Genomic DNA, 27,842 nt, shown 5'->3' with positions numbered 1-27,842 from the left:
TTGAGCCAAGCGGAGTGTTTTAAGCATCAGGAGGAGGGAGGCTGGCATGTGGCACTGGAACACCTGGATTTCAGAGCACTGTGGAGCCTGTGATATGAAAGCTGTGTGAGCGCTAAAGGGCTCTTGTAGGTTTGAGTAGATCTGAAGATGGATTTAGCTGGCGGTGACAGCTGACTTCTTCCAGCCTCTTTGGGAAGTCTGCCCTTCCGTCTCTTCTGGTTGTGGCACAGGACGGAGGACTTGGACCCAGCTCACGCAGCATTGCTTCTGCAACGTGAAACAGTTCCAAGGGGTAAAGGTTCTCTTCTCGCACAAAAAGCAGGAATCGATGCTTCCCCCACTAAAATGGGATGGAGCAGAAGCGTGATGTTCTTCAGTCACTAATAATTTGCTCTGTTACATTGACCTTTTCCCTGACAGCATCACCATACAGCCTTTTCTGAGCAGCAGATAATTTATTTCATGGGAGGCAGAGGTGCTGCCAGTGGGATAACCTGCTGGTATTTTTGCAGATGTGTGTTCAGAGCTTTTGCCCTGTCTGGCTGCAGTCTCTCCCCACCTATCCTGTACCCTGAAAGTGCTGAGTTGGTTCCTATTAGGACAAAAGGCTCTTATCAGAAACATGGCTCGTCCCTGCTGGTGTCCGGTGTGGAGAGAAGGAGGCAGTTGAATGAACACCTGCTGCTGCCAGGAGGCAGAATAAAAAACCGTAATAGCATCTTCCATCAGAATGCAAAAAAAAAAAAAAAAACACCCAAACAAACCAACGTTGTAAAATCTTTCATCTTTCCAGTCTGTGCACCTCCCTTCTCACAGACTACATAGTCTGAGACACAAACATGGTGTAAAACTGCTCAGATGTAGCTGTTCCTAGGATGAAACACGGCAGACTCATAGTTATTCACTGTGTATTCGCACAGCAACGTAAGCTGCTGGGGAATAAGGGTGTGCTGAATTAATTGAATTACTTCAGAGATGAGTTTGGTCCACTAATTCTATATCGACTTTGGTCTTTAAATAGCATTAAGGACCCACATTAAAACTCAATTAAAACTCAGGAATGTGGTTTGGACAGGATAAGGTCACATTTGTGCGTGAGGTGGAATAATGTAACTGGTTCCCTTGACGTGGCTCTGTATCTCACATAATCGGAGCAAAATTGAATCTCAGTTTAATCTGATCATTTGCTGTCCCTTCCGTAAGGAAGAACAAGGTTGAATTAACAAAGCCTGAGGAGGTCTCTGTAGTCTGTACGGATACAGGGACCAAGTAATTGAACTCGTGCTCCCTTAGGAAATACTTGATCGTGATGCAAGTAGATGGTTGAAATGGCTCGCGCTGTCTAGGGCAGCCCCCAGAATCTGCAGCAGGTATTTTCGTAGTTATATTTTCCCAACTTTTTTTCCACTGCACAGTGACTCACAAGTAACCTCTTCATAGCGTCATCATATGCCTAGTGCTGGTACCTCTAAACACATCGCAGGACTTATCTTTTTAATCAAATTATTATTGCCATAATTAATAGGGCTTGAAAGGTGCCATTAAGGCAGAGCTTTCTGTGTGATATTGATTGTTAGGTGGGATAGCAGCTGATAGGAATTAAATACTTGAGGGAGTGGAATGAGTGTGAAGAGAGCCTGTGTTTCAGAGCATATCTTTATATGCAAACTCCTGTGTGCTTCAGTTGGATTGACATCAGGCTTTGGTCATACTTAAAGGTCTCCTCTCCCTATTCAGATTGTATTTTATGAGACCATCTCATCCTTAGGTGTTTAAAGGCTAAATCAGCAGCAAGAGTAGATAAATCCTACCGGGAGTGTTGTGGAAATGACTAGTCAACTTAAAAACAAAAGTTGTACGTGTAGGTGGAAAGTAAATGATAACAGAGCTATCTCCGAATAGCGTTGGATGAATTTTTCTCCCACAGACTTCACTGCCTTTTAAACCCGGGAGTTTATAATACTGTTTCTCTTACTGAATTGCACTGTCCCAGCAGGGCTATCACAAGTACAGAGAACACATCCTTTTTTGAGGAGTCCAGATGGCTGTGGTCATCTGGCTTCTCCTGGTGGTACGATTTTGCATTGCCTAGGATGTGTCGACTGCTGGTGATCTCCAGGGGTGGCTTTGGCCCCTCTGTTCCTGTTTGCATCCTTGCAGTGAGAATTATTTGTAGCTTTCAAGAGCATAGCATGGAGGGGCACGCTCTGTTCCTTTTTCCCCTTGTACCTCTTTGGGACCAGTTGCCTTTTCATTTTTGTTTTATTGGCTTCTTAAACGGCTGCCAGCTGGATATAGGTAAGTGGGGGTTTTCAGTGCTGCAGTCTGCAGAGAACAAGCATCAGTATGTAGCCATTTAGTCCTGGCAACTGCTTCCTATTTTTCCAGATGATTCCAGCCAGCTCTTTTTGTGTTTAGCCTATTGTCGAATGCCATCACAAAGACTTAGGGTATTAATCCTATCATCTGTTCAGTGTGTGGAACTGCTGAGTGGGCTGCGCAGTGAATGAGAAGCTGTAGGTACCAGGGAGAAGGGGTATGGCACGTAGGCGTGTTTGGAGCACATTCAGAATTCATGCCTTTCCCTGGCTGTACTGATTGAATGTGAAAATTTCCTTCTGCATCTCCAGCGGTCACCAGTAACAGGAATGTGCAAATGCAAAGGTCTGATGTCAGTGGAAGGCAGGTGGAATGTGGAACAGGCTGGAGTGACGGAGGGGTATAGCCTTTCTCAGCGTCTGTGGTTGTCTGTGTGCTGTTGCGATGCTGAAGAAGGCTCTGAAGGAGTCATGCGTCTTGCTCACAGCAGACAAAACGGTAGATTCAGCACTTCGGATTGAGGCCAGAATATAACAAATGGACTAAACCAAAACAACAGCTCCCAAGGTCATGGGTATTGAATATATAAGGATTCTTGCAGTCTTGCAGGCTGAGTCCATCTCTAGCAAGCAGAACGTGTCTACCGCAAAGGAGCTGGCACTTCTTAGATGCTGGCTGCGTGTTACGCTTCCTTCTGTGGCAGATCTGGTTTAACAGCGTCTGTGAAACCCAAACTCCCTATTCTGCAGACTGTCTCTCACTAGAGCTGCAGTTCTGCACTGTGGTTCTTTGCCAGCAAATTTAGTTTGAGAACTTCCTACTCCGAAGGACTTGTGTCTGCCCCCATACTGTGATTATTAAGTTTATTAAGTAGTCTGTGTGGTTGCCCTTTAAACTGCATCCATGATATGGTACAAGGAGAAAAAGCTATTTCCCTCAAACCAACCCACCCCCCACCAAGTATTTGTTTTTAAAAAGAATGATTTCACAGATCTAATTTGGAATCAGCACAGCTGAGGGGGCCATAATGAGTGTCTGTAAATTGGGTGATAGGAGCTTCTTAAACCAGAGCAGCTGCCAAAGGCATCTTAACATGGAGCTTCTGCTGTAACAAGAGACAGCTTGGCAGGCTAGGATCTGCAGCCAAAAAGCTGACTCCGGGCTTGTGGTTTCCCACCTGGGTACTCAAATCAGCACTCCTTAGGCCCTGCAGCTTTTAGATGCCTCCACGCTGAGCGGAGCACCCAGGAGCAGGGAAGGTTTTTGAATGTGAGCAGTCAGGAGGAGAAAGCTGTTGTGTATTTCACATCTCAAAAGCATGTATTGTTTTTTTTTAGAGGGCTCAGGCAGGATGGGGAGGGAGAGCTCTGTTGCTGGCATATACAGATGTGTTTCCAGCCAGACATTGAGCGTTACCAGTGCAGAGAAAAATATGTGCTTGGGCTTTCAGTGGGAAACAGCAACAAAAAAATCCTTTCCATTTCTTTCAGCTGGAAAGTGATGCCAGGAGCTGTTGTTTCAGAGAACGACAAGTCTGGATTTATAAGCACGCGTGTGAGATACGCCTTTGAATGTATATCAAGAAAATTTACATAGAGAAAATGCATAGCGTAGAAAGTAGGTCTCAGTGCTGACTGTCACTGTTCAGGGAAAACCAAGCCTGTTGTGGCAATCTCTTTGTGTGATTCTTAAATAAATAAATAAATAAAGCAAAGAACATCTGTTTGTGTATAAATAGATCTGTTTCTTCTGATTTCATAGTGCCCACAGCATGTGCCAATTTCTTTGGAGTGCCAGAAGAGAAGGAACGTCTTCAGAAAATGTTGAGGTTACAACACCCAGATAAAACCTGCCTGTGCTACCTTTATATACGGTCAGCTTAGTCTTGCAGAGAGCAAATGCACTGGTGAGCTTGAGGTGGTTGCCAGACCTTTCTCGCTGCTTCTTACATGATTTGCCAAATCCTTAGCTAGCTGGAGGGTGAGTATTAAGACAGGCAGCAGCACTGGAAGCTAAGCAGTGGTATGTTGAAAAATTCTGCTTGGGCAGGAGATCGTTAATGTGATTGGTTTTTTGCAGTGACCACCGTTAGATCCCCTAAAGCGCGCTGGCTTGAGCTGGAAGGAAGGGCACCTCTGAAAGGATGCTGCTGTCCCCTGGGGGTGGGCTGGAATAGTGTCCAGTGAGCCCCGAACACAAAGCTGATGGGTTTGGTTTTGTTGTTTATGAAAGACAGGCCTTTGTACAGCAGTAATGGAAAATCCTATTTCTGTACCAATAAAAACTTTGCTCCCATGGTTGTTGTTATTGGCAAACTTAGTCATTTTGGTGTTTATGGAAAAGTATTTGCTGGGAAGGCCTGGATGGTTAGCAAGCTTCATCTGCTTTCATTTTGCTTTGATGACACGCATGCTGCTGTGGGACCTCCTGTTTCATCCCTGTTACCCCATCCGCGGTCCATCCTTCCAGGCTGCTATCCCTCATCTGCAGCACGGACAGCCAAAGCCCCTGCTGTTTGCCGCAGCAAGGTGGAACATTGCCTGGGTCTTGCTTGGACTCTCCTTTCTGGCCTGGGGGGCATCAGCTTTGTGTGCGTTCCTACTTTACCACACAGGAGGCTGAAACAATGCAGTGTGTGTTTTGTAGCAGTCAGGCTAGACCTAGTTGGCGTGTGAGGTATCAGCCAGCTGACAATAACAATAATAAAGAACTTTGAGTGCTGCAGAAGGATTAAAAGAAGCTTCTCTAATAAATGCAATTATAAAAACATGCTTGAGCCGTGTGTCCTATTTAATTCCTGCCCAAGAAAAGAGGCATTCCTCAGGGCACTGCTTTTGTCTGAGTGAAGGAGATATCCAAGTGCCTCAGGCGTCCTCTCTGAATCCAGAGTGGCTCTTCTATGCCCTGGGTGGCAACTAATACTGGGCTTGGGATTCCTCTGAAGAACAGTTATTCCTCCAGGACTGACTCAGTATTTTTTGCCAGGCAGTGACTTTATAGCTGGCAGAGCCCTTGCTGCCAGACCTCACAGGCAGCTTTCCTTGCTGGATATGTCTCCCTGCCTGCATGCCCCGTGGTGTCTGTTTGCCCACAGAGGTGCCTCTGCTCCCTGGTAGGGAGCCTTTTATGTACGTTCATACAACTGGGGGTTTTCTAGTGGGCCTTCGCCACTTCCACAGAGTACCTTGGCACCAATAAGGGCCTCAAGCTAAATGCTGTGACAGGCTGTACTTGTTCTCTTGTCAGGGCAGTTTTAAATCACACCTTTAATGTGTTTTGTCCTCTCCTGCTGGTGAGCGGATTTCCCATCTCTGCCTTTCATGTGAACAGGACTCATGATGAAGAGAATGTCTTACAGAGCTACTTGCTGTTACCCCAGGCAGCACCCAAGAAATACTCGTTGGAGCTAATGAGTTGGTAACCCAGCTCTGGGAATTAGGACCATTAGCTGGAAACACACAGCAGCCTCCCCAGCGCGGAGGAGGCAGTTAATTCATGGAGATGTGTGTAAATGTAAGAAATAGGGTCCAGATCCATCTGCTGGTTCTTGGCCATGGCTTTGACTTTGCTTCTCTGTGAGGCAGCAGTCGGGCAGGCATAGGGATGTGTCTCTAGGGCTGGAGTGATGGAAGGGGACAACCTGGGAAGCCCAGGGACCTCTTGGAGATTGCTGTATGTGCTGCCCCAGGGTCAGATCTCTCTTAACAAATGACCAGTGTTAGTGGGACAGGGATGTTAAACCTTGAATGTTGCTCTTTTCTCTCAAAGCTCTGTCCCCCCCTTTTAAGGGTATTTAGTCTGAAATCGTTGCGCATCTGTAGAAGCTGAAGTTTTAAGAAAACCATTAAGTATTCCAAGCTTCCTGGTAAGGTGCAAGGTAAACGATTAAATGGTCCAGAAAAGCTGCTCTTTGGCTTTCCCAGCTCCTTGCCCCTTGGTGCATACATTCCCTGAGGTATCTCATAAGGTAACTTGCGTGCAGAGAGCAACTGTGCTCTTGTTCATAAGCACCAAATGTTTAATTCAGTGTGTGCTTGTCAAAGTACATTAAAAATGCAGGTAGCACTTGCTATGTGTGAGCCAGCTCCTGTAAGTGAGGCACCGTCACAGGGTAATGTTACAGGCATGACACAAGTGGAGCCTGCTGGCCCTTGGAAATGTCCTGCCAGGCTGCTATTGCCCTGTTCTCTTCGAAATGCTGCCTTTTCACGGTGATGCTATAAGAGCCCAAGGAAACGTGGGACAGAGAGGGTTTGCCATGACTGGTGATTATCTGGTGTGTTTTTGCTGCTGTGTGGTTCTCTTTTGTCCACGTTCATCTTTATCCAGTTATATCTCATCCTGTGTTTAGATCCAGTCCTGAAGATCTGCCTGGCATTAGTGGGAATGTGAAGGCTTGCAGACACCTCAGCAAGGTTCAGGTCTTTTGTAAAATGACTACAGTGGAAGTTGTATTTGTGTGCACAGCACAAATGAGTCCCAGTCCTACAGGGAATTTGTGTGCCGTCAAGTGCAACAGCAGTGTTTCAAAACTGGCAGGGCAATGGGAAGCCTCTGTGAGCACCTTGTTTTTAGAAAAGAGATTCAAATCAATATTTGGCAGCAAGGCTGCATTAGGTAAGGTTAAGGCAGTAGTGTGAAATTCATAAACAGAATGGAAAGGGTGAAAATAGGCATTGCTGGGATATAAGAGAGAAAACAGCTTAACTCTTTGAAAAGTCCGTTGGGCTTGTATGGCACTGGAATTGCTGGTAATATCAGGTGAAGTTCCCGGTGGGCTGCCAGTATGCCTTGTGAAATGGGCAGGTATTAGAGCTGGAGGCAGCTGCTCCCTTGCCGTCCGCAGGACAAGACCTCTGTTCATCAGTGCTTATCTCCTCCTGACATTTTGCTTTGTGCTCGTTCCATCTCGAAGACTGTAATGATGTGCGTTTCTCAGGCCCTGGCTAACAGTTGCTATAACTACCACTAATGCGGTCGTTGGGGGCAGGTCCTGGTTTAGCCTTATTTCTACCAACCAGCCAACTGAATTTTGTTTTCTTGCTTTTCAGTCCTTTCAAGGAAGCCAAGGACGAGCATACCTCTTCAATTCAGTGTGAGTATAACTTCGTACGTGTCACCTCTGCATCTCTTAGGATAGAATTCAGAAAGCCCTCATGAAGAAGAAAATAAAGGGATAGCCTTCCTTTAGAAAACCTCTGCCTGAGACTTGGGAGCTTGCTGAAAATGCTTGGAGAAAGAGACAGGAAACAGCACTGATTTTTGATTTTATGTTGAGGTTTCAGATAAAGAGCGAGGAAAAGGCGTTTTTTTTATCATCAGATCTAATGGATGAGTCATTCTCTTCTCAGAGAAATGTAGTAGGACCAAAGAGTCATAGTTTTGTAAATGTAGAGAATAAGTAATATCTAAATACAAACTTCTTAGAGCTAGCATAAAAAATAAATATAAATTTCCCAATAACTGAAAATAGTTTTGGTGAGATCACTGCTGGGATGTCTTTCAGAAAAACTGATTTCAGTTACATTTTTCAAGTCTCCATTTCAAGTAAAAGTACCATTTTATCAATTTGAAAATTAAAATCTTTCTCCAATGCATAATTAGTGCAATTTACTAGAATGTTATTAATCTTCTGCTCAAAGCTTTATAGAATTTTTAGTTGAATAAAAATTCGGTTTCACCTTTTCATTCTGTTCGGGAACCGCAAGAGATCTCTGTTTCGGTCACAGCTGCGGTACTCGGTATCCTGAACCTCCCGCTTATGTTTTCAAATATGGCAATGAAATTGCTGTCAACTTCATTGTAGCATCTTGCTGTGGAAAGACATGCTAATAGGGAGCATCTCTCCTTTTTCCCCAGAGTTAATGTGGGTTGTGGCCCTGCAGAGGAGCGGGTGTTATTAACAGGATTACATGCGGTTGCAGATATTTACTGTGAAAACTGCAAAACCACACTGGGTTGGAAATATGTGAGTATCAGTATCATTTGTTTTTCTGGTGTACGTCTTTGCTCCAGCCCTTTCTGAAGGTGTGTGTATGGTAATGTGGTCTCGTGGAAAGACCATTAACTTGAGGACCAGAAATGCAGGTCTGTAGCCATGTCTCTTTTCCATCCTGCATTTCCATTTTCCCTCCTGTTTTGGATTTGTTGCATCCATTCAGAGCAGGAGCTCTTTTTGGCTAATGTATTTTTTTACTAAGGATATACACTGTGGGCCTGATTTCGGTGGGCGTCCCTTAATGATACTTAACATAAATGAGATTAACTTCAGTCAGTCTTGTGCTTCATATTGTCTTTTTTCCCAGACAATACCAGAATAACAGAATGATCCATATATTGTTAATCCTGTGTCCTTCCCACTGGAAATGCTATTGAACATGAGTTAATCTGTTTGCTGTCTGTTGCTCTTCATAAATTCAATTACCTTCAAATAAAGGCTTATGCTACGTCCTAATTTCTGCTTCAGGAGGCACGCAGTGTACTTGTTTGTCAAAACATTTTGCCCAGTGTCTAAACAAAACATATATTGTATCCGTGGCCTCTGGACAGAAATATTCTTTAATAAACCAGTTGAAAGGCTATAAAAAGTAAAGCATCAAAAACTGATGCGGTGGGAATTCATGCAGAAACACAGCATGGATATCACAAATGGAGAAGGACACTAAATACGTAGATTGAGTTTATTGTAAAACAAAATACAAAATGTTACAAACATAGCAGTAAACCCAAGCCTCTCCAGCAGTAGAATTACATTCTTTCAGATGCATGACATGCACGCAGACAGCACACCCGAGCAGAGCTGAACCGCTTTTGAGGATGCAGCCTCCATAACGGGAGTCCCTCCTGGTTAGGGATCCCGTAGACTTCCTTACTTGTTCGGTTCTGCAGTGTTGAAGCACCATGTGTTTCCGTAGCTGCAGGCACACACCTGTGTAGAGTGGGTTCTTCTCGTCCCTCGGTGCTCCTTTACTCCATTTCCACATGAAGTTTACCGTAATCCGTCTCATTCCCAATGGTAGTGCTTTCACAGCATGGTTCATCAGACAACCTCTGCGTTCTTAACAAACATTAACAAATTCTCAGACCACTAGAGAGAGGTGGGTTTTATCACCGATGATTCCTAAAGCATAGCTGAAGGAGCAGTTGCCGTTGGCCTGCAAAAAGCTGCACATTTACATGGTGCCAACTGTTCTTTTTTTCCAGCCTGTAAAGGCAGCTAGAAGCAGGATTTAAGATTCTTCCAACATAATTTTCCTGAAAGCCAGCAGGAAGACCTGCAGTTGGACTCGTTTACTGTGTAGGCAGGGCTAAGGCGTACCAGGATTCCTGGATCTGATCTGTAACTGCAACTTTACCTTCAGATATCGTCTTGATCTCATTCTTTCTCCTTTTTTTTAGGAACACGCTTTTGAAAGCAGCCAGAAGTATAAAGAAGGCAAATACATCATTGAACTAGCTCACATGATCAAGGATAATGGCTGGGATTGAATGGAAAGAGCCCAGCCCTACCAGCGTGTAAGAGAATGCCATCCAACCGAACATTATATCCAAGAGTGAGAGAGTGACTGAACGCTTGGTTCCATGCATTTAGAGGCTCTGCAATTTGGGAGCATCTTCACACCCTTCTCCATCTTTATTGGTGACTGGCCTCTAAATTTCTGTCTCTCTGTCTCTTTGCTTTGTATCTGTTTGTGAGTTGACCCTGGCTGCTTCTCTCTCTGTTCTGGCGTTGGCTAAGAGAATGCACCGAATGCCTGACAGCCATTCCATGTTGACGAATGTTTAAGTACAAACTGAAGTTGGCTCTGTGGTGGCATTTTATCAGAAGGTCTCGGTGCGGGAGGAAGACACGAGTTTTGGGCAGGAGAAGGTGATAGGGGGTGGGGAGTGGGCCCGAAGGGAAGTCGTCAGAAGTTGAAACTGTACTTCTCCTTTAAGTCCTGGTTAACCAAGGCTTGAAACTATCTACTTGTCTAAATGGACAGAAAAATACCTCACGGCTGCGTTCTCTCCGAATCGTAAAACCGCTGCTCCATCAGTGGAGCTTCAGTCTAAGCCGGCTGAGCACAAGTCATAACCAGTTCCCCCCGCAAGCTAATTGCAAGTCTGTGTTTTGTTTGCTGTTTATGAACTTGTTGTTTGGGGGGGGGGGAGGAGGACCTGAAGGCCGGAGAGATTCCCTGCCTCTCCTTTTGCTCGCTGTTTCAGGGTAGGTAGGCCAAACATCCCAACAGAGCACAGCTGTGGGAGCATCCTCACAGCTGGAGAAACCAAATCCTGACTCTTGAGCCCTTCAGAGAGGAGGAGAAAACGATGGGGCTGGAGCTGCAGCTTAGAAGAGATGACAGGTGAAAAAAAAGGCACGTGCTAGGCAAGAGAGAGGAAATAATGTAGAGGAGTATGGGGACAAATTTAGGAATGCAGGGTACCCCTCGATTTCCTGGCCTCCACTGAGCATCCTTGGGGGTCTTTTACCAATCCTTCACAACCACGAGTAGGAAAATGCTGTTACAGAATCTTTTTCTTAAATCCCAGGACCCAGCCATCAGCTCCGTTTTTGGAGCCTGGCAGAGAAGGGGTGCGAGAGCGGGGAGAGGAGGGAGCAGAGGAGCCTGGCGGTTGTAGCAGTACTGCACAGGTGGATATTTCAAGCCATGAGGTATCCTCCCCAAAACCTTCCCCCCTTTTCCCACTCCCAGAAGCCTGTTGCAGGCACGGCGGGGAACGGGAAAGAAAAAATAAACTTATCTTCCCCCTACCCCTGAAATTGTCTTTGCCTTGACGTTTAAAGGGGAGGGGTAGATGTGGGCATCATAACTGCAAGGGACAAGTCCTTCCCATTTTAATTTTTTCATTTTAATTATTGTGGACCTTCCCGAGGTGGTTGGTGGGGAAGGGGCATCATGTGTGAGAGGGGAGCTGCGTTAGACATACATGACAGTGTGAAGTTTGCTCTGCAACAGTCCAGCCAGTATCTGGTGCATAACTCAAGACTATTTCACTGAATTAGTTTTATCTCTCTGAGTGAATTTTATTTTTGTTTGTGGAATTCTTTCAAGTAGGTTAATCCACTGGGGGAAATCTTTCTTAATCCAGAAGGAAAGAGTATTGTGCAGGGGTTTGTAACTCCTTATGAAACCGAAGCTTTGGAGCTGTAATCTGTTGTCGCTTGCCCCCACCCTCAAGGCACTCTCAGTTAGCTGTGGGATCAGGACGGGGGGCTGGCAGTGAGAAAGTAATTTGCTGTTAAATGAAGGGGACGTGAGCAGAGATGCTACTGACGCATCAGGGTGGACCTTACGTGTTGGGTCCTCGTGTTGAAACCCAAACCTGATGGCCCATCTAAGCAAAGGCTGTTTCTCCTCTTGAACCACTGTTCTTTACAACCTTGGAGAGGGAAGTGAGATGGAGTCTGGCCGCAGCTCCTGCAGTGGATGGAGTTGGCTCAGTTTGTGGCTTGCCTGCTAGGAGGTGGCTTCTGCCTTCACCCCATCTGCTGTGGCTGTGAAACAGATTCTTCAGCTTTCATTGCTGATCGTCGCTGCTTCCATCATCCACATTCCCTTCAGTGATAAAAACCTAGTAGAAATCCAAAACTCTGCAGTACCCGCTATCTTGTTGACTTCGACAGTGGCCTGGTCCTGTTTTCCTGTCCTTTGGTTGGTGATCCGCGACAATTTATTGGGTTTCAGCTAGTGGGAAGTGATCTGCATTCTTTGAAGAGCTCTTCAGTCTCCCCAGATACGTAGCCTTTAAAAGGGTCTGGTTGGAGCTGGGAGAAGTAAGGGATAACCCCAAATTATTGGTATGAGGTTGAGAAAAAGAGTGCACAGGGGCTCGTGGGTTTATGTTGGTATTTAGAGTGATTGCCTTTAAAAAGCAATATAAAAGGTAGGCCTGTCTAGAGGACTGCTCTGAGGAATAAGAACAGTTACTCCAGAGAGCTACCAGATGTAAATGTTTTTATCCATATATTTGGGACTGGAAAGGATGATGATCCATCAGATTGGGCTGTTTTTAACTGTTCGCAGGGGTTACGCTTTTAATGGCAACCAGTCTAAGCTTGAATACGGCAAGATCTTAATCTGGTTTTAATTGGTTTTGTCCCATCAGCAGCCACAGATTCACGCTTGCTGAGAATCTGGCCTCAAGCCCTGATACTGAAATAATGTGTGTGCCTGTGAACGTCCCCAGCACCCGGAGAATTATCTAGAGAGTGACTTTAATCCACTGTACGGGGAGATTAGGAAAGATGGGCTTGTGAGGCTCATTGGCGTTTGTTCTCTGCTGTGTGTCCATTAAATACGAAGTACTTAGTCCGCCGCTAACTCATCTGTGACTTGCTGTGTTAAGCCACATGACAGTATTGGGAGCTGGTGACCAGGCAGGATGATCAGATCTGTGTGCAAGTGGCTGCCACAATCAGGGCAGGCTAAACTGATGACTGGTAGAGTGATATTATTCAGAGCATAACCAAAGAACCTCGCTCTCTGCATCCCTCTGGGTCCTGTGAATCGACTGTAGCCAGTTCGTTACTGATTGGGATGAGCAAGGCGGGACCGTTGTTTCCGAGCTGGAGATGTGACCCGTGGAAACTTCCTCCTGGGGCGGGCACCAAGTGCCCATGGTGCTGCTTTCGGTAGGTGACGTCCTCAAGAAAACACAAACAGCAGCAAGTTTTGCTCTTTTTTTATGTGGCAGCCTCGTCTCTGGCAAGCTGTGCGCACCCTTGAGTTTACATCACCCCCGTCTACCCCAAAGCTCAGGCTTGAGTAAGTTTTAAATTGTTTTGCTCTGGTGGATTTATCTGGTGTGAAATCCTGATCCCTGTAATAAATATTCAGATGATAATATATACAAAGCAGGAAAAAAAAAAAACCATTATCTTGTGAAATATACTTTTGTAAATAATATTTAATTTTTTTAAAAAAATAATATATTTGGTGCTGTTTTCTCAGAGCCCCTCCCTGAGAGCACTTTTTTGTTGTTTATAAATGATACTGTTTCCTTCTGTATTTGTTGGAAAATATGTTTAAAGGGAAACAAAAATTATATATACGTTGTCCTCTTAAGTCGATCCATTTCTCCTCTGGATGTGGCGAGAGGGAGCAGTCACTCCTGCTTCCAGAATTGGTCTCTGGCACAGGCGGTGGCTGGGTTACGGACGGGAGCCCGCGGTCTGGGCAGGTGCTGATGTGTGGGACGGGAGGGACCCCCAGGCTCTCGGGGCGCGCTCCGGCAGGTCCCCTCCAGTGGCCTGAGCCCCATGTCACCTCGCCCTGCCACGGCAAGTCCCACGAAAGCTGGTGGGGCTTCGTTTGGGAACGACTTCCCCGAGGAGATCTGGTTTGTAGGATCCGGGCCTGAAATTTTTTCTTGCACCAGTATTGGCTGGAGTGAAGTAGATACCGAGAGGTAGAACACGGGATTGAACATAAGCTGCAACTTCTGAGTCGCTGTCTCCAGTTGCTTGGGGGCAGCAGGGGTGGAGGATGGAGATTTCTAACTAGTTGGTTTTGAACTAAAACATAAGTCTTTGGACAGGGATCCTGGTTTTCTTTTGGGTTTTTTTTTTGTTGGTTGTTTTTGGTTTTGTTTTGTGTTGTTTTTTTTTTTAAACCAGGCTGCTACATAACAAATTAGAGTAAAAGTTTACCTCTCTGGCAGTAAAGTTCTTTTTTTTTTTTTTTTTTCTTTCTGTCTTCAACCTTCCCCTTTCTCCCCCTTCTTCGTTTTTAATTCATTGGGTCTCTTGTTTATCCCAAAGTGGACCAACAGCACAAACCACTGGACTGTGTTTTGCTGAGCAAGGAGCTGTTTTCAGTGATGAGTAACTGTTGCACGCTCTTTAATTCTCTGTTTTTGGTGCACACAATTTAAAAATATACAGAAAAAACCCCAAACCTACGAATGAAATCTGTTGTTCTTGTGATATCAAGTGAGAATCTTCTCTGTACGCATTTTTCTAACTGGTATGTGCGAGTGTGTTAATCATGCATTTCACTGCACTTCCTTGTTTCGGGAGGAGCGTCATGTTTCCGTGTGAACCAGTTCTTGGATGAAGCGATGACACCCAAACACCCGGTTGGGTAGAGAGATTGGCGAGAACCAGAGCTCAGCTCAGTGGGAAGGAGCTTTTCTCACCAGGTGAGAAGCCTCAGAAATTAAATGCTCAGAAACAATTACGTTAAGACCTAGATTTTGCAGAATCCTGTTTAAAAAAAATAAGCAGAAGAGGGGAAACAAAAATCATCTTGAATTCAGAAAAAAAATAAAAATCAACATATTTAAATGCAAGCAGAATGGCATTGTGTAAGGTACAACCACAAATAAGCTATTCTCATAGTTACGAACTGTATGTATCCTTCGTTTTGTTTTTCATAAGGAAATGGGAATGCTTTCCCCACTGACAAAACTAAAGGACAATATTTCCAATACCAGCCTGTCTGTTGATGCTCTTGTGTTTACAAATTGTGTATACTTTTATTTCTTTGATCTTATTTTAATTTTATTTTTTGGCATATTCTTTCAGGTCATTTGCTTCAGTAATAAATGCAATTGTTTGTTTTCAAATAATTGGTTGCCACCTTTTCATGTATTTGTACATTGTATATAGTTCTTCAGTGTTAGAGGGAGGCATATTGTTTGTCATATTTACAATATGTGTTGGTGCTCATTTGAGAAAATAAAATTTTCAAGTACTAAAACTGCCGGTCCGTGTTTCTGTTTTAATCTCCTATACCGGGTGCCAGTTGGAGGCAGCAAAATTTGGTTGTTCAAGAAATGTTACGACTAGCTTGAAAATAGTCAAATTATCCTCTTTTCCAATAGCTGGGAGGCCGGAGCAGTCACCTGGTGCGGACTAGAACCACTCAGCACTTGGAGGCTGTTGTCGCAGGCAAGGATCCCCTCGGGCAGAGCAGAAAGATGATCCGTAGCCCCTGAAGTCCAGGATTGAGTGTGAGAGGAAACCCCAGATGGACCAGGAGACGGAGCTGACCCGCCTGGCACCATCCTACCACGCCTTTCCCTAAACCAGACCGGCGAGAGAAGCACATACTTTGTTTTGTGAGGAATTACATGATTTTAAGGTGTTTTTCAAGCAGCAACAATAACAGGAAACCCATAAGATAAAACCTGCTAATTCTCGTTAAATCATTTCCCGCAGATGAACGGTTTTGTCGGCACCGTTGCGCAGCAGAGCCTACAACGGTCGAATGGCTCAATAAATTCCCGGTGACCAGAAACCCTTTTTTTCTTTGGTTTGCAAGTTTTGCTTGTTGGTAAAATTCACTGCGTAGCTCCGAGTCTTGTAAAGTCGTATCGTGGTGACTGTGGGAGATACCTTGGGAGAGATCCCTGTTACTCGCGCCTAAGCTCTAAAGCAAAGCATCGGTGAAGCTGTCTGGCACGTTGGGGTATTTGCAACTCAAATGCCCGTTCCAGAAGTTCAGCAAATGAGATTTCCCTGGGTTCGATCCATCCGAGTCCCGAAGCAGAGAAAATCTGTGCGTGGGAAGCAGAGCTTGGGCTTTGGAAGGAGAGAGGGCACGTAGAGAGGGTGAGCCTTCAGTATGAAAATGCAGAGCAGTTTGTTTGGTAGTGGAGGGAGCTTGTACATCTCGGGTACACGCTGTGATGTTTTTATGAATCATTTTTGCTCGCTGCAGCCTGTCACCACTCATGGGGCAGCGTTCTTTTAAACACCGCAATCGCTTCTCTGCTCCCAGGTGAGGGGGTACAACATACCCGATTCCCACTGCCTTCGGCTCAGAAATCCCTTTGAGGCTGCGGCTGGATTGAAGGCAGTGCTTTATTGGGGGTGGTTTGGGATGAGCTGGTGCAATCCTTCTTTGTCCCACTGCTGGAGACGGCTGGGACCTGTCCCCGTGCCCTGTTCCAGTGCCCGGCAGTTCACCGTGCCGCTGGCTGAGCGCCCTTAATTCCACACGGGTCTGAAAAAGCAACTTAACCTTCTTTGGAGAGGAGCTGGTCGTGCCGGCTGCTAAATGCCCTGAGCTCGGAGTGGAGCTCAGGCCGGAGCATGAAAAGCTGCACCCGGCGGTGGGAGGCGGGTAAGGAGCTCAGGAAGATGTCACCGAACCGACGTCCCCATAGCACGGGCAAACAGGTTCGGCTGATGGGACAGTCGATACGATTAGTTGCTTGCCCAACAGCCTCTGGGTAATGTGAGTTCTTGGTTTCGCCAAAACCTCAATTTGCCGCCGCTGGTGCCGCGCCTGCGTGTGACGCGGTGGGTGTGCGCGCGGAAGGCTGCCGCCGCCTCCCGAGGAGACGGGAGGGCGAGAGGCGCGCTGCCTCCGCCCTGCGCGGCAGGAAGGTCTGGGGGATGATGACATCTCCAAAAAATGCGAGGCCGGTCCTTCGGGCACGTCATGGTGCTCAGGGATGAGCACGGCCTGGTGCTGGGCGGCTCCTGGCCGCTGTGGGCTCGTTGTTACTAAGCTGCTGGACGCAAATGGCTGTTGCCGGGGCACTCAAAAACCCCAAAGGTCTTAAATTCGTTTCCATCTCATGTTGTCAGGACAAGCCATCGCCCCACTGCAAGGGCAGCCAGCCCAGCGCTCTGCCTGGCTTCCCCGAAGGCTGCTGCTGGGGCGGGGGGTGCCATCCTGGGCAGAAATCCCCGGAGGGACGGGGAGGGGGCCAGCGGCGCCTGGCTGCTCCTCTCCGCTGGGGGCGGTTCTTATTTACCAGCCGAATTGTGTGCATGGGCCGAGGCGCTTCGCCAGCTCAGACATAAGCCCTGGAGTGAAATTCCCCGCAGGAAAAGGTGCCGTGCTCCGTATTTCCCATCCCGAGCATCCACGTGAGAGCAGGAGGGACGACTCACAGCAATGGCCCCAGGAAGAGCCTCCGACCCCACGCCGGCCCTTTGGCTCCATTAGGATCCAATTGGAAAAGTGCCAGAACCGTGACACAGCCTCAGGCTGCGCTTACGGAGCAAATCCCGCAGGCGGGGGGCGATGGCGGTACCCGGTGATGATGGCGGTACCCGGCCACCGTCGCAGGGCTTCAGTGTGTCCCCCGCTCCCGGGGCCATCCCGGCCAGAGCCGGGGGGGAGTCGCAGGGAAACAGCCGCTGTATCTGCGACACGGGGCAGCACTCTCGCCAGCCTGCGTTAGATGTATTATTAAACCGCCATTAGAGCGCAAGGAAGCCAAAGCCATCTCTGAAGAGGCGAGTGCGGATAAGCCGAGTCAGGCGGCAGCAGATGTGGGCTCTGGCGAGCGGCTGCGGCTTCGCTGCTGCGGACTTGGCCCAGGGCACGGCAGCAGGAGAGCGCGGCAGGAGGGATGGAGGGAGGGATGGAGGATGAAACCCCCGCGGTCCCCGCAGAGGTGCTGCCCCGCGAGGTGACGGTGCCGCCAGAGCCACCGCGACCTTCACCCACGGCCGAAGGACGGGCTATAAAGAGCAACGGGGCCGAGCGCGGGGCAGGCCCCAGAACTCCTCTGGGATCCTACCAGTCACAATGAGGGTTTTTTTTTTTAAAAAGATGATCACAAAGCTATAAATACAGCGGCGCCGGTGGCCTTTAATCCTGGTTCAAGAGCAATTTGACACTCCTGCTTTGCTCCTCAGCCCTTTTTTTTGGGACACAGGGGCTGGGGAGGCATGCTGCCGGCTGCTTCTCCCCTGGTTCACCTGATCCCGTCCGTCCTCTCTCAGGTGAACCCCTGGGGGTTCAGCCCCACAGACGCTCCCGGGCTTCCCCCGTGTCACCTCTCCCCCGGGGACAATGGCTCCCACCCAAACTGAGGGATTTTCTTGCGGACAGGCAGGATTTACAGTAGCGCTTTCAGGCTGCCAAACACACCGGGGTTATTTTTACCCGGCTCCAGCCCCGGGTATAAATAGCGCCGAGGCCGTTCCCCATCGCTGGCTGAGAAACGTCCCACGGACGCAGGCTGGGCACGAAGGAGATGTCGCCCCAAGGGCGGCCGCAGACCTGCAGGACAGGGCAGAGAGGGGTCCCCGGGGGGGGACGGCTGAAATAACAGAGCCCCAGGGCCACCCCTTGCATCGCGGTCCCCAAAATCCAGGTAGCCTGGTGGCCGGGCAGGCTCCCTTGGCCTCTCGGTGCTGTTTTCTGGGGGGTCTAGAGGTGTTGGGGGCAGAAACCTTGCAGAAGCCATGCGAGAGGTGGTCACCTACATTAATTATACATTAAATCTCTCCAGGGGAGCCACTCGGGTCACCCCAGGTCTGTAAGGGAGGGGGAGGGATCACCCCCATGAGGGCAGATTCCGGGGGGCTTGGGGGAACGGAACGCTGCTGCGAGGACCACGGGCATCACCCACTCGCCTTCTGTGAGGAAAAAAAACGCACGGACGTTTTTCCGGTTTACCCTGATACTGGTGGCTTGGGATGGAGCGGCCCCGCCGGCGCGCGCTGCCCTGCTCAGGACAGTTCTGCAGACGCCTTGTTCCCCACGTATGGAAACTTCTGATTAGGTGAAGTAAAATTCCAGGGGGGAAAAAAAAAAAAAAAAAAAAAAAAAAAATACTTTACCAGGGGCCCGACCTCGCCCCATGGAAACGTGCCCCTCGGTAAAGGGTTTCTGTGCGACAGTTTGGACGCTTTACAGAAATAACAGAAAACCATAGGAGCGCGCTTTTATATGGCTCTGCTTCCTTGTGAAACCCAGACTGGTGTTTTCTTTTCCACTTGGACAAGGATTTTCCCACAATTGTGCTATTTTTAAGAAGGTTTCAGGACAGACGTCCAGGGCCTCTCCCAGCCGAGCCCCGGTGTCGGAGGAGCTGAAGCGTCGGAGGATTCAGGCCCTGACGCAGGTTTCCCGTCTTCCCCAAGTCTCTCCGCGAGCAGAGGTCTCACCCTGTCGAAATGGAGGTGTTTGCTCCATCCTTACCTCCCAGTTTCTTTTTTTGGGGGATTTTCCTGCCTGGAGGCAAAGAGTCGCGGTGCCGATGCTGCACGAACTGGGGTGTCCCAGGGGAAGCGCTGGAGCCTTCACGGCACAAAACAGGGATACAAGAGAAACTCTTCCTCAGAGGCCACAAGAACGAACTACTCACGGAGTCACTATAAATCTCTAATCGTTGCCCAAGGGGCCTTTGTCTCCCACATCAGCGCCCTGATTGCTGCTGATGAGCTAAAGCTGCAGCGCAGGGTAACGATCCCTGAGGTACCACTGACGGGGCACCAGCTGCGCCCATCCCAGGGGCCGCCCCCGACCCCCAGGTTTTGCTGGTTTCTGGAGAAACCACGATGTATTTGTGCTGGGGAGAGGTTTATTTAGAGTATGGGTGCTGCTGAACTCCCCACCAGCCTTCGCCGCTCGAGCCCGTCTGCCCCGGTCGGGTGCTGGGGCAGGCCAGCGGGAAGGAGCCAGGTGGGAGCAGGTTTTGTCAGGGATGAAATGAGCCGGCCGAAGGGGTGAGTCTCTGATGTCTTTAATTTGAGCTCGGCTTTCATTCTGAATGCAGTATTTGAGCCGTTCGTTGAGCCGTGGTGGCTCCGGCTGTCGGGGCAGCAGGAGGTTGTCACCGTGGCTGTGGCGGGGGATTGTCATGGCGGATCCCGTTTGCGGGCTTGGGAAGGTGAATTTAATCTTTGAGACACCGATGCCTGGTGGGGATGAGCTCCCGTGAGCTGTGAGCTGCCGGCAGCCGGACGGCTGCCCTCCCGCTGCCTCGGGTCATTAGCAAGGCACTAATAACGTCCTGTATTTAATCGTGGTCATGTCGTATGTGGCATTTCTGGGTGTGACTGGTTGCACATCCCTTCCCAACGTGTGGTGCCTGTGGAAGTCGGGGGCTGTTGATTTGCTCCATGGGGGTTTCGGCAGCTCTTTGCTCATCCCAGGGGCTCCATCCCACAGAAGGGGCTGTCGGTTCCCTCCTCGGTTCCCCCCCAGGTCCCAGTGGCCTCAGATATACAGGGGACTTTCTTGGCTCCGTTTGCTGTCAGCAGGAGAAGCGGAGCTCAGCATGGACGGGATGGACCCAGCTCACACAGGAGGGGCCTGCACGGTGCCCCCCACCCCCCTGTGACCTCCCGCATGAAATCCCTTGTGCAAAACCTGAATTTCCCCCAAGCGCAGGCTGCTCAGCCTGAACTGGGCTGGTTGTGCTCTTTGTACCACCCTAGCACCAGGCCAGGCTTTGCTCGGTTGGGTTTGTGGGACCCGCAGCCGTCAGTCCTTGGCACAACCCAGCTCTGAGCATCCGCGTGTGCATCCCGTGTCCTGGTTTTTCAATCAAAAAAATCTGGGAACTGGGCGAGGTTCAAGTCTTAGCAAAAAGAAAACCCAACCCTTGCTGGAGATGCTGGCTGATGGAGGAGAGGGCTTGTTCTGGATTAGTCGCCTGCTAGCAAGAAAAGCTATTTTGATCCAGCGGCTGGGAATGTTTGAGCTAATCCCAGGTGAAAGCTGATTAAGGGCTCGGTGGGGAGATCTGGAGCAGGTCCTGGTGGCACCGGGAGCCCGGCCGCGTCCCCCGCTGGCAAAACCACCCCGCTCGTCAATGATTAACAGAAGGCAAAGCTCCGACCTGCGTTTCCCAAGATGTTGGAAGGGATTTCGTTGCACAAACTCTTGCCAAAGTCTGTGGGGCTGAAGCCTGACCTTTGGCAGCTTTCGGCACCTCGGAGCCGGGGAGGGGAGAGCTTCGTGCTTGTTTCCAGGCTGACGAGCAAAGGCATCGCGGAGGCACCTTTGGTACGGGTTACTCACATCGGCAACATGGCAGCGGGTGCCTTTGTCCTGTCCGTGTCCAAGGAAAATATTTAGATTTCGGCCACCGTTTTCAGGGTCTTGCAAATCTGTTTTTGCAGGAGAGGGGAGCCCCAGCCCGGGCTGGCTCCATGAGGCTGGCACCCCGCATGGGTCACTTGCCAGGGAGCAAAGGGCACAGGTTTTAGGTGGGACCTTGAGGATGCACGGGCCATTGAACCTGCTGTACAGATAGAGCTTTCCCTGGGGAAGACGCTCCGAGGCTCATTCCCACGGGTCTCTCCCCTCTGCTTTGCCAGGCGTGGGGACACGACGTGTGGCACCCGCATCCCTCCAGCATTGCTGCGTCCGGCACGGGAGGGTGGCACAAAGGTCTTTGCCGGAATGGCAAATTTTGGGTTGGTTGCCTTCAAGCATTCAGAGCAGCGGGCCTTCAAGAAAGTCATGGGGGATCTCCCTGATGTGTCGAGCAAAGCCCCCTGCGATGGAAGAGCCCGGAGGACAGCTGCGAGCCCCCAGCGCGCTGCAGGTCGGGCCCTCCTGACTTAAATGTTTGCTTTTTAACTACCTTGCTCTTGCCAAGTGGCCGCACAGCCCCGGTCCAACAGCAGCCCCTTGTCTGGGGCTCGTGGCTTCGCAAAAACACAGCCCTGCAAACAGACCCCGGGTCTTGTGCATCGCGGCTCACGAAACCGCAGGGCTTCCTATAGGTATAAATGCTGAATTCTTCACCCCTATGGTGCCCGGCACCGCCACACACAGCTGAGTGTCTCCTCCAGCTGGGTAAATATTAAGCAGGCTGGAGCTGGACGGCGGGCGGCGCTTCAGCAAACAGCGTTAGGTGTAAACACAATGTAATTTCCTTTCCAGAAAAATATTTACTTACCTCTCTGGTCGCTCTTGAATTGAAAACACATTTGGAGCTTGCTTTGGGATTGCTTAGATTTGATTTTTCTTAAATTTTTCCCCCCTTCCAAGCAGCTTTGGGCTCCAGGGCCGTGCGTTGGCTCCGCGGGGAGCTGCGGCCGCTCCACAGTAGCAGCATTATAGTGAAATCTGGGGCGTCTTTAAAGACCCTGTTTCAGGTGTTTAGGTGCTGTTGGGTATAAATCACACCTCGGACTATGAGCCCTTGTATCTATTCATGGGCTCTCAGCATTTCACTTATCTCTGAGCCTGAGCCCCTGCAGCACAAAGAGCCCCGAAGCGCGTCCCTCCTCTGAGCCCATCCGTCCCCAAACCCCCCACCCCAAATCCAGCCGCTGTGGGGGGGGGCACCGAGCCCTGGGCTTGTCCCAGGAATTTGGGGCGTTTTTCTCCCGGCACCGAAGCAACATCCCAGGCGAGTTCCGCATGTAAATTGTTTGCGTGCATATATTTGCATACATCTGAATGCAGTAGGTGAGCTGGCAGCAATATCTCTATTTAATGATGCTCAACCATCCCCGTTGTCCCTACGGGTGGGGGGCGAGGAGCTGCAGGGAGAGCCCAGCCCAGGGTCCTCTCCTTGTGTTATTGGTCATTTATTGCTCGGGTAAAGCCAGGAAAAGGTTTTTTCCGAGGATTTGGAGAAGGTCTGGGTTCCAGGCTGGCTGCCCCAAGTGGTGTGGGGTCAGACGGGGGGGGCGGTGGCTGCGGTGCTCTGGGAGCCCCGGCTTTTGGGTACGTAGCATCCTTTCCTCCTTCAAATGTGTTTTCAGGAATTAATATTTTTTTTTTCCTTTTTAGAAGGCTGCAAACTAAGGAGCTCGCTCTGGTCAGTATTTTCCTTGCCTATAAAAGGAAAGAGTATTGGTAAATCTTTTTTTTTTTTTTTTTTTAAAAAGCCCAGTCTGTAATGTGGGACACCTGGCCCCTTTCCCTCCCCTTACCCGGCGCTGTAGCGTGATACAGGATCAGAGCACCCCAAAACTGGCCGAATTGGGCACAGGCAGCAGCATGAAGCTGGGGGATGGCAGCCCCGGGAGCCACGTCCCTTGGGGGAGCAGCTGAAGCCCTGTGGCCTCCTGCCTGCAGCGTGCCCGTTTTCCTCTGGATTGCGCCCCAAAGCGCAGTGCTGGGGTCCGGCCGTGCTGGGAATGCGTGGGATCTCAGGGGGCTGCCGGGCGGGACGGGCAGGGAATCACAACTGCTCCGGTCCCCGGGGCTGAGCCGATCCCTCCAGCAGCAACGGTGCTATTTTTGTCCGGATTAAAGGGAAATTAAAATTAATCCTCAGAGTCCAGGGAGATCTCTGGGGTTTGGCATTCTTTCCCTGATCATTCATTATTTTTAGCAGATGCGTTTTTTGGTTTTTTGTTGTTTTGGGTTTTTTTTTAATTATTATTTTTAGCTCCTCGGCCAAGGCAGCAGGTACTCGAAATCCCCTGCCCATCCCCGCGTCCTCGTCATCTGCGCAGGGGAAAGATGGGAGAAAGGACGTGGTGGAGGGGGGCAGCAGCCGGCGAAGGCACGGCAGAGCTCTGCGGGGGAAACACACGCACCCAAATGTTTTTGTCGTCACCTCCATTCAAATCCCATCCCGCTTTGCTGGGTTTCGTCCGGGCTGTTCCGCACTTTGCCGGCACCGGCGAGCTCAGCCCTGGCTCCCTCCCCTCCGTTACCATAACGCTCTTTCTCAAACCATTTTGCTGCGTCACATTTTCGCTTCCTCTATTTGCATTTCATTAGCGAGGGGGGGAAAAAACCCTTCTATAAACAGAGAGGGGGGGGAAAAAAACCCCAACTTTCTATCTTCCTCTCCCGTCGCTGCCTTGCTGCCATGGGGGAGAGTTCTGTGGGGCGCGGGGAGAGCCAGGCCCAGCAAGGCTGTGGATGAAAACCACAGAAAATTGTAATTTTTTAAGTTGCTGCGTCTTTGCAGCTTCTCATGGAAAAAATTCCTGCTGGTACCAGGGAAAATAAAACTGATGGGGGCTGGCTGCCCAGCCGGAGCTCCTCAGAAAGGAGACAATTAAACCCCATCCATTAATCAACTGTAAAGGATCTGAGCGATGTTACGCTGCAAGAGGCTGCTGTGAATGTTTTGCCCGTGGCTGTTTGGGGTGAGACCCCTGTGCCCCCACGGGACCCCGCTGTGGAGGAGCTGCTGCCGCTGAGGGGCTTGGGGTGAATTTGAGCAAAATCAGGGTCCTCCGTGAGACACGGGTGTTGCAGGAGGGGGACGTTCTCCCTCTGCCCGCGGCCAAGGGGAACGGCTTCAGTAACATCCATGGGCGAGGGGAGAAAGAAGGGCTCCTTCACCAAAATATCCCGAACTTGGAGGCGCCACAGTGGCTGCAGCTCCTTAGTGTCATCATGCTTGGATCAGGATGGTAACGACCACCAATCTGTCCTCCCCTCCAAACGGGGGGTTTCTTGCCCGACCAGGGCACTCAGCATCCTTTGGGATAAATCCAGCTCCAGCCCGTCCTCTTGGCATCCTGTAAACTGGAACAAAAGAAGCGAGGTTAATATTTAATTAGGCGTATTCTTTCCTTTGGATCGCAGCAACCTTGCCCAGTGTCTGACACCAGAGCAGCTCGCAGCAACCCCAGCGGTGACAGTTATTTTCCCCAGGTTTGCCGAGGCGGGAGGCGCAGACGGGGCTGCGTCGGTCTCGGCGGGAGACGGGAGCAGGCGAAACCGCCGGCTGAAAAAATGCAAATCCTCTCGCCGCCGCATCCACCCCGGCACAAAGGCGCTAAAGCCGGCACACGAGGGCTCGCGTTGCCTGGCACCCTGCGTCAGGCGGCGGGGAAAATACAGGGATGTCAGTGCTGGGCTGAGCCGGGACACAGGCACGGGGCTGAGCAGGGATCTTAATTAAATCACTTCCAGCTAGATTTGGTAATGAGCCCTGCACCAGCACGCACCGCTTCCAAATTCCGCTTATAACTCGCCAATGTGGCTGCTCCCTGTTAAAGAAATAAATCACCGGGGCCCTGTGGGGATCAGTGGGTGCCCAGGTCAGGTCCCGGTGCACGTTCGAGGGCAAGCAGAGCAGCACCGGCCTTGCCATAGCCAGGGGCGAGCAGTTGAAATTAACAGCTCTGCCCAAAGCCGCAGGTCTCGGCCGAGCGAGAGCACCGGCCAGCAGCTCAATGAGCAGAGAATTGTTTTTTGGGGGGGCAGCAGCAAACTATTAATGTTTTGCTGACCGTCCCTATCTGGGGACGGTCCCTCTACTCTGCTCTGGTGAGACCCCACCCGGAGCACTGCGTCCAGCTCTGGAGTCTTCAGCACAAGAAGGACATTGATGGGTCCAGTGGAAGGCCACAAAGATGATCCAAGGGCTGGAGCCCCTCTGCTGTGAGGACAGGCTGAGAGAGCTGGGGGGGTTCAGCCTGGAAAAGGGAAGGCTCCGGGGAGACCTTATAGCAGCCTTCCAGTGCCTGAAGGGGACCTACAGGAAGGATGGGGAGGGACTCCGGATCAGGGAGTGTAATGACAGGACAAGGGGTAACGGTTTCAAACTGAAGGAGGGGAGATTTAGATTGGATATGAGGAAGGAATTCTTGGCTGTGAGGGTGGTGAGCCCCTGGCCCAGGTTGCCCAGAGAAGCTGTGGCTGCCCCATCCCTGAAGGGGTTCAAGGCCAGGTTGGACGGGGCTTGGAGCAACCTGGTCTGGTGGGAGGTGTCCCTGCCCAGGGCAGGGGGTTGGAACGAGATGATCTTCAAGGTCCCTTCCAACCCAAACCACTCTATGGTTCTATTTTGCTCTGCAGACCGTCTCTGTACGTTTGTTACTGCGTATCTGCAAAGGGGGAGTCTCTCCGGCGGCTGCCCCGGTGTTCCCGTGGCGGGACGGGCAGGCACATCGCCACCGAGCACCAAGCGAGCCCCTCTCCTCGCCTGGCTCCGCGGCATTTGCGCCCCAGTAAACAGGCGTCGCTCCCTCTCCCTGCGTAACGCGGGCTGCGCCTGACCTGCCCCGCGGCCCCCGCCACTGATTGTGTCATACAGCCGGGTAGCGATTGCCGCTGCCGGGGATGCTCCGGGGATGGCACCAGAGCCCGGCGCTGGCAAAGCGAGAGTTACACAACGGTGCTGACGGCAACGCCATCGTCCCCCGGGGCTGTGACCGGGGAGTCCTTGGGCTTTGCTCGGCTGTGGTGGCGTGAGGGCGGGTGGTGGCGTCGCGGGGACCTGCGCAGCACAGCGCCAGGGACGCCCCGGGCTCCTCTTCGCCCAACACTCCATACCCTCGGGTTTCGGGCGGCGTGGAAGATTGATTTCTTGATTAAAGTCTAAAGCGTGGTATAATTAAGGAAATCCTCCTGGTTCAGAGAGTTATTAGGAGACAATTAATTGGGATGAGGCCGGGAGCTGCCTCCTGTGGAGGAGCCGATGCGGATGTGCCCCACGGGCTTCCACCCCATGGCCGGGCTGTTGCCAGAGTCAGGGTGAAGCCCGGGCTCTGCAAACCCAGCCCGGCAAGTGGCGTGTGAGATCCCTCTCGGTTGCTGTTTACGCTCCTTCCATTAGCAGTTTAAGGCCTTTCACTTCAAAATATTTCATTAAATAAACCAGGTATGCTTTAGCTGCGGGGTCCCAGAAAGCCGGAGCTGGCGGATCCCTCAAGAGGCTGCTGCTCATGGTGGGATCCATCCCTCCCAGGGCCATGCCCGTCCCACCACCCCTTAGAAACCCGTAACAGTCCTGACCGGTGTGCCTTGTTTCTTTTCCCTGATAATCTCTGTAGTTGCACCCGTTTTATTTGTGGCATTAAGAGCAGAGGCAGCATCCCGCTCCCAGGGCCCTCTGCTCGGCCTGGGGGGAGGTGTCAGGTTAACGCGGGCATCTGAAGTTCACGCTGGGGACTAGCGTCTGCGTCACGAGCTGGTTTTATTCTTGAAATGTTAATTGAATACTGAATTGTAGGTCTGTCAAATAGATTGGGTGAAAAGATCAATTTGCATTGGATAGAGGAGACCACGTTTTGCGACAGAAAAAATGAATTGGGGAAAATCAGTAATTCAGCCTGTCAGCGTGCACCAGGGCGAGTCATTAATGCACGTATCAGACACGTCTGCTGAGCTTTGCCTGTGAAAATTATTATGGATGGAGGAAATTTTGGTGGAGGAAATTTTAGTGTGTTATTTGTTAAGAGTTTAGCTACACTTGACATTGAGGGTAGTTTAGCCCCAGTGGTTGAGTATTGAATGGTGGGGGAAAAAGTCATTCTGCAGTTCAGGTGGTTTCAAGTAATGGATTTCAATGGGCTTACGGAGCTGCGTGCACCCCAGATCGCTCGTCTCCCCGCAAAGGGCACCGAAAGGCGCTCGGGGCTGGGGGTGCTGATCTCCCCCAGGCACTGATTGCAGCTTGCTAATTAACCTCCTCCCCTTGGGGAGCTGCAGCAGGGAAGAAGATGCCCTGCCTTGCCATTGCGCCCTCCCTGGTGCCCTGCCGGCTTGTTTTTCTGTCTAAGGAAAAGAAAAAAAAAAATAACGTAGGTACTAGAAAGTAAAATTAAATCTACCGTGAAGATGCATCACTCTCTAGCAAGCAGTAGCTGCAATTGCATCTGCAGCCTCGTCCTGCCCGTAGGATGACGGGGTCCGGACGCTGCGGGTCGCACCGGCTGACGGGTGATTCACAGTTCGTGTTGCTGTAAAGGTTGCGGTGGCTGAAAGGCCCCGGCCTGACGCCAAACCGCCGCGTGAGAACACAGCTGCCTCTCTGGAAGAGGATGGCGGAAGGCTGGGGGCGTGGTGAAGGTGGGCACCCCAAAATTAGGCTGAAATCCCTACGTTAGTAGCATATTCCCGCCCTGCGCAGGGCCGTCCGCTGGTGCTCAGTGGATGGGGACGCAC

The 27,842-nt window shown here is 50.4% G+C and overlaps 1 protein-coding gene across 3 annotated transcripts in view; it reads left to right on the top strand.

Moving 5' to 3' along the window:
- Positions 1-15,026, top strand: part of YPEL2 (yippee like 2) — a 39,335-nt gene extending 24,309 nt beyond the window's left edge. For all 3 annotated transcript variants that reach the window (XM_054208591.1, XM_054208590.1, XM_054208592.1), the window contains 3 exons: positions 7,371-7,414; positions 8,179-8,287; positions 9,718-15,026. In XM_054208591.1, coding sequence (XP_054064566.1) covers positions 7,371-7,414; positions 8,179-8,287; positions 9,718-9,807 — 243 coding nt within the window. In that variant the 3' untranslated portion in view covers positions 9,808-15,026. The remainder of the gene's footprint in view (positions 1-7,370; positions 7,415-8,178; positions 8,288-9,717) is intronic.
- Positions 15,027-27,842: the final 12,816 nt, after the last annotated feature.

Source organism: Rissa tridactyla, chromosome 7 (assembly GCF_028500815.1).
Source record: "Rissa tridactyla isolate bRisTri1 chromosome 7, bRisTri1.patW.cur.20221130, whole genome shotgun sequence".
Classification (NCBI taxonomy): domain Eukaryota; kingdom Metazoa; phylum Chordata; class Aves; order Charadriiformes; family Laridae; genus Rissa; species Rissa tridactyla.
This window is presented reverse-complemented; position numbering and strand designations above follow the sequence as displayed.